The sequence below is a fragment of the Acipenser ruthenus genome, chromosome 9 (assembly GCF_902713425.1).
Source record: "Acipenser ruthenus chromosome 9, fAciRut3.2 maternal haplotype, whole genome shotgun sequence".
NCBI lineage: Eukaryota > Metazoa > Chordata > Actinopteri > Acipenseriformes > Acipenseridae > Acipenser > Acipenser ruthenus.
The window spans coordinates 51,162,685-51,174,528 of record NC_081197.1 but is presented as its reverse complement, the minus strand read 5'-3'; the positions used below and the strand labels follow the sequence as shown (position 1 = coordinate 51,174,528).

The 11,844-nt window shown below is 36.2% G+C and overlaps 1 protein-coding gene across 2 annotated transcripts in view; it reads right to left on the bottom strand.

The window, feature by feature from the left end:
- Positions 1-11,844, bottom strand: part of si:ch211-269e2.1 (cohesin subunit SA-2) — a 33,340-nt gene that overhangs the window by 6,254 nt on the left and 15,242 nt on the right. For both annotated transcript variants that reach the window (XM_059030207.1, XM_059030208.1), the window contains exons 16-28: positions 10,814-10,928; positions 10,213-10,316; positions 9,581-9,673; positions 9,394-9,486; positions 9,068-9,271; positions 8,222-8,298; positions 7,712-7,799; positions 7,238-7,318; positions 5,440-5,532; positions 4,295-4,469; positions 2,938-3,077; positions 1,231-1,332; positions 323-474 (exon numbers count right to left, since the gene is read on the bottom strand). In XM_059030207.1, coding sequence (XP_058886190.1) covers positions 323-474; positions 1,231-1,332; positions 2,938-3,077; positions 4,295-4,469; positions 5,440-5,532; positions 7,238-7,318; positions 7,712-7,799; positions 8,222-8,298; positions 9,068-9,271; positions 9,394-9,486; positions 9,581-9,673; positions 10,213-10,316; positions 10,814-10,928 — 1,517 coding nt within the window. The remainder of the gene's footprint in view (positions 1-322; positions 475-1,230; positions 1,333-2,937; positions 3,078-4,294; positions 4,470-5,439; positions 5,533-7,237; positions 7,319-7,711; positions 7,800-8,221; positions 8,299-9,067; positions 9,272-9,393; positions 9,487-9,580; positions 9,674-10,212; positions 10,317-10,813; positions 10,929-11,844) is intronic.

Here is an 11,844-nt window from a genome sequence, read left to right as displayed (position 1 = left end):
TATTTCCATAGTGGCGAGGACGCTCGCTTGCAGTGCGTGTGGTTGCCCGTTCACACAACCTCTGCCCTGCTGAATCTGCAAGCCACAAACCCTGGGTATTTCTTCTTAACAGTGCAAATTTTCCAAAAGGTCTGATGAGCTGATTTAAAAAAAACTGAAGACAAATAACTGATATTCTGCAATAATGTTTTGAGTGCATTGGTTAAAGAGAAAGTATTAGTATGTGCCTATCTGCGTTTACACCCATTTGACCCTGCAAACGTTAATGAAAGATTTAACCTCAAGCCATAGTCACAGGGAAAACAGCATTTCCTGAACCTACTTGTGCATCATGGCTACGGATTCTCTCGATTTGATTTGATCCCAGCCGAAGGTCAGGGAGAAACGTCTAGCAAGCTCCTTAATTGTGCTGATGGTCTGGATGGATGATCCACAACTGCTGCTGCCTTGCTCTTGTTTTAACCTGAGAAAAAGCTGTACAAGAAAGAAGGGAGAACCTACAGTAGTAAATATGGGTCTTAAATACTTAAAACAACATTTTAATAATATTTTTCAAGGTTGACCATTAACAATGGTAACCTATAAAACAAAGGGCTGCTTTATGAATAGAGCCCAGTGAATCACTGCTGCATTATCCTAGTCAGCTCATCTCAGACTGTCACTATAGACAAGACACCAGATATCAGCGACTCAATAGAATACTTAGTAGGTGCTTGATTTGGCAGGTGCTTCCCACTTACATTACATTACACAAGTTACTGATGTTCAGCAGAAGCCATGGCCAAAAGTTCAAAATGACAGCTTACCCAGTACATTTTATTAAGTTGCCAGGATTTAAACTCCATTTGAGTATGTTGGATACCAGTATTGTATTCCAAATGATAACTTAGCAAAAAACATATTGATGAGAACAGGCTGTAAAAATATTAAAATTCAAGTCCACTTCACTGTACCAGCCCTCCTTTTAATGCTGCGGAAATAACCCCACAAAGTCATTATTAAATGTCAGATGCATAATAATAATGGAATGTTCCCTCGTAAGCCAGAGCTGTTACATCTCAATGATCCAGTGAAGTGGTGACAGGCTGTGAGGCCCCTTTGTAGCTGGGTGCCCTGGAACATTTGGCACGTGTCTTTATCTGGCTGGGAAAATGGGAGCGTTAGCAGATGTGCTTTAGTGGAGTGCTCGATGTGTCTTGTGCCACCAGTTCTGATTTGGAGTCCACATACCTGCTGTAAGCAAAGGACAAGTGTCCTCGCACTTTGGATCCTGTCCATCTGCCTGGTCCTGCTAAGTGTCTCTTTAATAATGTCTCCAAAATCATTATAGTACTGTCGATAAGAAAGAAATATGAATAATTATTATTAAAAGGACCTGCAAGAATTTAATACAATATCTTTTACTAATTAAATAACTTGACAACTGTCTAAACTCTTTTAAAAGACATAGCTACAAATGCCATTGTAATAGTTTCTTGTACTTGTGTTGCTCTAATATTGAGATATTTTTTATCATTTTGCTTGCTTTTGTTATTTGTGATATTTTCACCTTTCTACTCTGTTGACCTGTTTCTATATCATACTATATGTCCTTTAAGACAACCTGGAGCACACCTCCAATATCCCTTTCCACTATACCTGCATGCATGCAGTCTACAGAAGACTGAATTTCCACAAAACATTATTATTAGTATTAACAAAAGAATTGAAGTAGCTGCCTGTGATTCTTTATGGCAATGTATTACCGCAAACATCGTATATAATGATACACACTATGCACACCAATATTCACTGACTTAGTCTTTGTTCCTGAGTAAAGTGGAATTGGTACCATGTTGTTTTTAAATTCCTCTGTGTCAGATTAGATGAGATCTGATGGTTTCCTTTCAATGACCGCACCCTTGATTGAACTATGTCATACTCTATGGGCTTACGAGTAAATGGTTTAGTTTTAGGGATCTAAACTTACTCATTGTTCATTGTTGCTGGGTTTTTAAACATGCTTTTATTTTGTATATAATATAAGTATGTTTGTTTACACTTAGCATGTATAACACTGTAAATATTTGTGTGCCATATTTAGTCTTTCTTTTGAATCTTTTACCCTGTGGATATTTTTAAACAAAGAAAATATGTGGAAAGGAAAACTATAATCCTTTCATGAACTGATTTCTAATTCATCTTAATTTTGGACAATTGAAAATGATGACTGTGAAACCAGCAGTAAATCTTGTAAGACTCCAGTCACTTCTGCTAGTGATTGTACAGATAAAGCTGCGATATTCCAGGAACTCACATATGTAGCTTAACTGCAAATATATTATATAAAACAGACCTCAAATTTGGAACCAGTATTTTTACATAGTACATATGTATGCTAGAGATATTGTGATCAAATATGTGATACTTTGGATGCTTCAATCAAAAACCTTCCTGCATGACGTATTACAATTTGAAGGGCATTCTAAGGTTGAGAAGCTAACGGGTCTGGTTCTTTTGACATGGAAAGACCCAACGACAGTAGGATACCAACTGTGGTGTAGCTTATTTGTTGAGTTGATGTGTTTGGTATAATGATGCAGATTTACGGTTTGGGTGTGTAGTAAATGGCAATACAATTTGTCAATAGGATTTCTTTCAGGGACCACTTGGGATTTGCTCATGGACCACAGGTACTATATCAATTGAAAAAAAAAGAACACAAAAACAATTGCCGTTTTAAATAAAGAGCAAGTAGCTTAAAATGTTTGGGTTTTTTTACATTTCCCTTACTGTTTTATGAAAGTATGAAAGTAGTATGTGAAGCGACTGGCTCTTAAAGAAACTAAACAATATGAAAAATGTCCTTTCAGTAATTTACAGTACATGAAATAAGTCTCCTCCATCTCTGTTTTAAATACTTTAAAAATAACAAAAGACATGTGAATCAACAGTTACCTTCATGTACTGTTTAAAAATCTCTGCAGCTGTGGTCATCTCTACCACACTGTGTACGACCAGCTTACAGTAGGCCGCCAGCAGACTCCTCCTCCTGTGGAGTTCATCCAGTTTATTGACCTCATCTCCATTCTCACTGGCTGTCATGGCAGAAAAAAGGGATATTGATTTAATTAGATGTTATTATTACACTCAAACGTGGTTTATTAAACCTCACGTTACAGAGATAAAGTAATAGCAGCAGGTAAACCCAAGCTAACATATATATTTTTTTTTTCATAAAGGTAATAGCCTTAACTACCGAGGATCCAGCAGTTGTATTCCCCTTGCTGGCACCACATCACCAAGGTATAACATGTCCTAAATTAATAAAGGTTTATCTTATTGCTTTAGAGCTGCAAAAAAAGTCAGAAAATGAAGTCATCTGGCCATTGCAGCTGTGTTACTCTATCATACTGGGAGGCCAATAATGGATTTCATTTCAGTTTCAGAACACACAACAAAACACCAATAGGGCCATTATCCGTGGAATTGAGTAGTGCATTTGTTTAGTGCTATTCTCTATAGTCTTAAGCAAAATCTATGTACACATCATTTTGAATAATATTTGAGGATACAGGCTTCTAAAATGCCCCAAACTGGACACAAATAGAAATGTACTAAATCTAGTAAACTTTGAATGCACCTTAAATACATAGTTTATCACAGAAAATATATGTGGCTTCTGATTTGTGTAAGATGACTGAAGACTCTAAGTCCAGAAGATAGCTGTGCTGTGCTTACCATATTTTATTTATACATGCTTATATTTATTTACACTATGATACAGTTTCAAACAATATATCTTTATTAGAGGCAATATTGTTTTATACTACTTATTTCAATGCTGATTCTGCAAAAAACATTGTAAAGAAAAATAATAATAAAACACCCAGCTGCAAGGCCAGTTTTATACAGTAAATCAGATTTCAACATTTACTTTCCAAACACAGCCATGCAGAATTTTTGAAATAATTGTTGCACTATGTATAGCAAGTGCCATCTGCTGGCCATGAATATTATAACATTGGCCTGCAAGCTTGGATTTTCACCCAGGACCATAACTTCTGTGATTCTGCATGCTAATCGTCGATTGGATGGATTCTTCATACAACTTATCCAGTTCATCTGATTGTGCAGTTTTAGACAACTGTTGTACAACTTGTGATGTGTGAATGTGTGCATGTGACAAACTGCATGCATGGTGGAGCTGCCACCAGACAATTAAAACAAATACATTAGCCACCAATGCCTTGACAATACAATAATGAGCTCCAAGAGCAACACAATTTACACTTCCTGCAGAACATGGGCTCACCTTTGCTTTGGGTCTCTTGCTCCACCTCGGTGAAGACTTGCTCTTGGATGAATGTGAGCAGTGCTCTTTGCAGCTTTGCGTCTGGAGTGTACACAAGAGGAGCCAAATCATGTCGTTCACCAGAGTGGAGTTGGTAGCTACAGGCAATCAGTGTGTCACACAGGACCGTGAAAGCCTAAAAGCAATTCAAACTCTCATGAATCACAACTTCAAAAGGGCACCAACTTTATTTTCTTTATGAGAAGGTACATTTCTATTTGTTGATTGATTATGGATGGTATTACATCTGTAATATAGTATTGTCAAGTAATACAATACTGCCATATCTAACATTCTATCAATAACTTGCATATATTTGAAGAGTGGATGATTATCCATCCAGGGATAGCAAGATATTTAGTTAATGCAGTGAAACACAAATGTACCCCCAGCACCACAAATCAACATAGGTTTTACATTTTTAAGTATATTTGCCCATTCTTAACCAGCATTAATTACAAACTATGGGTGAACTATCAGTTACACTCAGTGATAATGATTAGTTACACTCAGTGATAATGATTAGTTTCAATAAAATTAATTTAAAAATATTCAACATATAAAATATGAACAAAACTAGGGGTAGAACGACTACTAATTTGAACGTACCATTTCAAAACACTTTATAACTGTTTGGATTTCAAAAAATGATACATTAAAATGTCATTTATAATGAACTGTAACCACAACTGCACTTCTGGCCATCTGAAACCGCACACTTCGCAATTACAATTACAAGACATGCAATTAGTTGACTGCCAGTTTCTGAGGTCGACTAGTCAACTATTCAGTGATACCGCTGCCCGAAACCAAATCTTCTACAATGTATCACTGTAACAGTTCAAGCACGCCAATGTAAGATTTGAAAAACAGGACTACTGCCTGACAACAAGCACACAATAACACACAATTCCACAACAATCATGACGGCTGATTTTTGTTTAGATATTTTCAAATTCGTCTTTTTGTTAGTTACAATGTTGTTTCTCTCTCCAATGCTATGTTGTTGATAATGAATGATATAAGTGTAAAATGTAAATGCTAGACTTATGGAATACATCCATGGTTTTTTTTTCTTCCTTGCTCACATGCAACTCCAAACTGACCTGTTCTTTTACAGCTGGGTGTTCATGGGAGAGGCAGTTTTGGCACATCTCACAAAAGCTTCTCAGCTGACTGCGCTGGGCCAAAACATTCTCCTGAGAAAAAAAAAAGAAAAAAAAAGATAGAATTGTGTGATAACGGTAGATCCCACACATACACACTTTGTTTTTAATATGTTTTACATTAAAGGCTGTAGTGTCTCATGAGCCAGTTGCATTTTACACTAAAATAGAATTCCCCAGTGTCTGGTTACTATTCTTCAAAAGTTTAGAATTCTATGCACTTTGGTCAATATGGTCTTCTTTGTGACATTCTCCAAAGGCACTATTAGAATTACAGATAGGCGGCAAAATAATATTATAAATTGCACCATCAAGCTTGGTTATTGCTCAGAAAAGCTAAATATATATTAAATATGGGCATGCCTTTATACTGATAACAATATTCAAGAAATACCAAAACATTATAAACTCATTAAAAAACACCTTTTCCCCTCAGAAAACATCTTGTAACAGTCTGTCATCCTAATTTAAATGGTTGTGGTTTTCATTTACAAAAAATATACTCATTAAGACTGTAACAAAGGTGGATAAAGGTTACAATTTAGATTTTTATGTAACAAATAAGCATCATGAATATTAAATAGTCTGCAGGACTTATGGTGTTTCAGTGATTTTACAAAGGATCCAGCAGTATAATAAAATTCTTAAATTTCATCCATTTAGGTCATTTTAATGCATGTCCTTATTTTCTGCTGAATGTTTTTTTAATTTAGAAACAGCTTACCATTAAAGTCAAATGCCACTAAGATTAGAATTGCAGATTGCAAAATATTCATAGGTGCAGACTCAGATTACTGTCCAGGTTGTCAATTATTGATGAAAAAGTCAATCGACACAAACTGGAATCCTCACACTTCTGGTGCATAAGAATTAAATGTACTATTTTGTTCTGTAAGTGTTCATAATGTCCATCAATATTTCATTTCAGGTGTGTCAAAGGTCAATCAAGACATGAAAAATATCATGAAAGAGACTGCTCCCCCATGGTTTGCATTTATGAAATTAAATTAAATTCATTATTTGTATGTCCATGCCATTAACTATTTTAATCAAATTCAATTCTAGTGAAGAACCTCTGTTTACTTTAGTCAGTGTACCACAATCTTGTCAAATTTTACATTTATATATAATTCACTGGTGTGCGTTTACAACATTCTACCATAGTTTAGCCTACTATGTGCTATACTTATGCAATCTATAATTTGTTTTTGGTTTACTTTGCTAAAACTATAGCTTCCCAATACAAGAGATAAGAGACTGAAATATTTAGTTCTCCTATTTTGTAAAAAAAACACAAAAAAAACAAAAAAACAAAACACAACATTGTGTTGATTCCTATGATAGGCAGTTCAGGCTGTGTCTAATCTTTTAGCCCTATTTTTTGTGCAGACACAATTTCATAAAGGTATAAACTAATTTATAAGCAGTATAAAACTAGACAAAAACATGGAGGAAAAACACAGTTCCTGTCAAATATGTCTTTGCGCTTCAAAACACCTACTGTGCATTCTGACAATATTAACATGGGGTACACTTAACGTTGTTTATAATAAGTGTCAGTCCTATCACTTCATTATGAACAGATTTGAAATGAAATTCCAACTGCCAGCTCATTCAGGTTATCCTTCAATGTCAGTTGCTGGTTTCAGAACTGTGTAGGCCACAAGTCTCAATGTGATAAAACTAGGATAAGAATGTCAGCTGAGAATAGATTGATACTAATGTGTACAGTACATACCTTGGAAAAGGCACCTTCAAGACATGTGGTTATTTGCCACAGAACACTGTAGCAAGTACACTGTAATGCTTGAATGGTAATCTGTTAGCAAACAAAACAAGACAAAACAAAAAAACAGTGTTTTTATTTAGCCAGCTAAATACTGGAATGCATTTTTAAGACATCTGTGACCAAGTTCTTCTTAGGCATCATCTCTGGCAGCCACTGATAATAATCTGGTGTATTTTTGGATTCCAATGTACAAAGACGACAATGTAGGACACAAAAGAGTTCTCAGACATGTCTTATATCCAAGTTAATCTGATATACCATTAACTCACTGATGTCAGAAATGTCACATTTGTTCTATATAGCGCTGCAGGGGGAGGTTAATGGTTGTACCAGCTGAATATAAAGAGAATACATGTGAGAGTCCTTTTGAGGCCACAGAGGTGATTAAAACTTCTCAGCTAAAAAAAAAAAGAGCTGTTTTACCTGGTGGGGTATTCCTCCATGTTCGCTCCCTGCTGTAAGAATTCTTGAAACACTGTCATACAGATTCCATTTTGACAGATCATGGGCACTAAGAAATACAAAAGGAGGCAATATTATTTCAACTTTTACAGTGGACATTATTTCATTTGATATAATTCAAACTTGGAAATTGCCCCAGAACATATGATACCAGCTTAACATCATATTACAAAAGTAAGGGGTGTACACCAAAGCTTTACCTCTCCATTACTATACTATGTGCGGTAATGTGAAGCATCAAAATCAGATGAAAGCAAATCTGTCTATGTAATCTCATGAATGTTGTTTTTCTCCTGCTGGGTGGGTGCCTAGGAGTTACAGTAATATAATAATAAAAAGCAACTCCATTAATAAAAGAGAAATCAAATGTGTATGTGCTAGCTTGCATATATGTGTTTCATTACTTTAAAACCTACAAGACACATGCACACAAACTCATTCATTAAAATCAATGCAAAAAGTATATCATACTTATGAAAGGCAGTAATTCTTTTTAGCGTGGATAAAATCTGGTAGACGACTTCTTCATTGGCAGAGAGACTCTCTCCCTAAAACAAAACATGTTATATTTTTTTAAAATGCAATTTATTTTTGCTTACCTAGAAAGACAAAGAAAATGATAACGTGTTGGACCACCCCCAATAAGGACAATATTACCTCAGTCATTATTTGCTTATTTTCAAATTACTGACAGTAACAGGTATAAAAGGTTACGGCTAATGCAGTCCAGTTTGAAGTCATATCTCAAATAAGAGAGCTATGTGACTTTGAATGAAGCATAATAGTCAAGTCTCAAATTAGTGGGAAGAGCAATAGGGTGACCAGTGAGCCAGCCAGTGCTCTAAAACAGACATGTGGAATGTGATACAAAATGACAAAGGGAAAACATTTTACTGCCAGAACAGGCTGATGTATGAGAATCTCTTCCAGCAAGAGTACTGATCTGAACAGGTGCACAGCATGAAGAATGCAGACAAGTTAAACTCAAAACACTCTGAAATCTTTCAGAAGGTTTTCCCCAGCAGCTTTCATCCACAGTATAGGGGGCCCCACATAACGCTAAATGTGTGGAGTTGGGTAGTGGCCCAACACTTTTTCCAGGATGCTGTAAATACAATTTCTCCCATTCTATTTGAAGGCATAAAAATAGTACCTCAGTCAAACATATCATTATGATGCCAGGCTGAGATCATTTATTATATTTGAAGCAGAATTTGACTTGGTGGTAAACAACCTACCATTAGTGGGTATAAGTATTTTACTACAAATCTAACATGACTAATACACCTGGCATACTACTGAGGCTGAAACACCCACCTCCTGCAGGAAGTCTTCAAGTAGTTGATTGAATTTGTCCACCCATTGGTCGATAAGCTGACTCCTGGAGACATTAACTTGGTTGTGTATGGCCATCTCCTTGCTCCAGAGGGCCTGGTATGCTCTGGAGCCGGCTTCCAGAACCTCTGGTCCTGTGTGCTTTTCTATAACATCCTTCATCTGCTTCAGCAACACATCCAAGTGCTTCAAAACAAACAGGGAGTCATATAGATGCATTTAGGTGTGTGTAAAAGTGGAACACTGAACAAAGTGATTTTCAATTACTACTCAGCTGGACTGTATCAATAGGTTTCTTAGACGTTTACCCCTTCTATGCGGCTGCAGGTGCTGTAGACATCCATGCTGAAATACTGAGGTATCTGTAGAAGACTAGTCACCTTGTTTGCATCTGTTGAATACTGGAAGAGCAGAATGCAATTTAAACAAAAAACAATTTAAAACACAAGGTGCTACTGTATTGCTTTCTAATATGTATAAAAAGCAAATAGGTACCTTGGCCAGGAGTTCTGGCAGCACCACAATGAAATGTTCAATGATTTTGACACAGTCATCCACCTGAACTTTCCTTTCTTTAGCAGGAAAGACCTGGTTAAAAAAAAAAAAACAGTATTAAGAACTAACAATTATGTTTTTAAGCACAAATACCTAATTATGAGATATGAGCTGTTATTTTATCAACATTAGTAGTGGAGACTGTTATGTAAGTAAAACCTAATTTGTTTGGCTTGTAGACCACATTTTATGATTTCTTTTAAAATCTTTTTTCAATGTCTGTTTTGAGGTTTCTGGGAGACGATGTAATCTTCTAAACAGCATGTTTTGAATGTAATAACGTGTTCAATAATGCTTTATCGTTCCAGTACATCTCTTTTCATTGTAATGTTCTGCGTACTTTATAAAAAACATATTATTCACCCCTCATTTCATTCTTCAATTCCTTCTTGTGTTTAGTATACTGGATCTAATTTTATTCTATTAATATCCTACGTTTGCTCTTATTCAAAAGGTATCTATTGTTGTAGTTGATTGTATAACTGTAGGCTACTTTACGTCAAAACTTATCACTGTCACAGGAATGTTAATATCATTTTTAATATGAACGTTGCTTTTCTGCTTGGTCAGACCTTTTTTCCAGTCCCTCTCCCGGCAGGTGGGTGTCCCTCTGCAGCCTGCCGCACCGAGGCCAGCAGAATCTCAATCAGAATGGATTGCTGAGAGTCATTCAGTCCTGAGGGAATAAACAATTTGACAGCTAACCCATATGTTATACCTGTTCTCACTAGATAGTGCTTGTGTACGAATTCTGTCCCAATTAAACAATTCTACTAGCTGGCATACAGTACTACAGGGGGAAAACCAGGGACTATGAATGTACTGGTAGCTAGGCTTGCTGATGTCATATGTTAAGGTTTTACAGGAAGTTTCACTAAATGATGTCGGCCAGTATTACTTAAAGAGGAGCACAGTTTTGTGGTAAAAAGTGTCTAAAACTGTAAAAATGCAACCAAAAAAAAAAAAAATGTAAGATAAACACCACATTTTTATTCCAAGTCCTTCGGACAATGATGACATGAACCTAATTTACATTAAGAATGCCGTTGAGACAAAGTTGTAGTGGTCACTGTGCTTCAAAGAAAGATACAGAGTCATTAGCAGTGGGAACCAGACATTAAAACTCTGAAAAGAAAAGGCAGCAGTGCAAGCTTCTCCGAGCATCAGTCTTACCTTCCCCTTGTTGTGGGTCGTCCAGTAGAAGCGCAGTCACAGACTCCCAGTCCTTCAGTAGAGGAGACGCGCAATCCCACAGGCTGTCCACTAGATAGGACACGTGCTTGTGCAACTGCAAACAAGCACAGGTGAATTCTCTTGAAGTCTTTTCAGAAGCAATGTTTACAGGAATAGTAAGCATGTCAAAAAAGTACCCAAGTAGAACCCACAATACAGAACATTCAATAGGATATTCAAATGTGTGGATGTACACATCCATTTAAGTGATGTGGTCTACAGATAGTTGTTCTTAGCCCAGGAATTTAGATGTGAAAGGATAATTGTGACAACTTCCTGTTTATTTGCGTGTGGTGGTTTTGTGATGTGGGCGAATATCCACTAGATGCTGAGATCACCAGTCATTTTATTTGTTACCCGAGAAGTAGTAAAGCCCAGCCATTAAAAGCAAGTCGATAAGCCAGAGTGACATTAGACCCTAAAAACCACATAGAGATTACTGCCTTATGTACTATCAGTTTTATGACACAGACGATGAGGAATGGTCAAATAACTGCATCTTTGAAAGAAGTTGTAAAAGTTGATGGAACACAAGATTCCAGGCAGGTACCTATTTCTACCACACAGTTAGTTCAATTTTCTTCAGATGTATTGTTTTACTATGTATAAAGGACTAGTTTTTATTTCTCCATGGTATTTCTCTGCATTGTCCATTAAAACAGCATTAGAATCATTATCAAACTGTACAAACAGATACAGTACAATATCTCAAAAGCAGAAGTATGACTTCAATTTAAACAGCAAACCAGGACCATTGATTGTGATGATTGTTAGAGATTTTTAGATGATGGATTTTACTTAATTTAGTGTGATCGAAATAGTTTCAAGGGCTAGCTCAAACTGTGTCACACTTATATATAAAAGTTTTGCATGGCATACCATGGAAAATTCATTGTAAAGCCCAAGATAACATGGTAAAGGAATGTGAGTACTGGATTAAAGAACATCACAATCAACCAATAGCACATCAC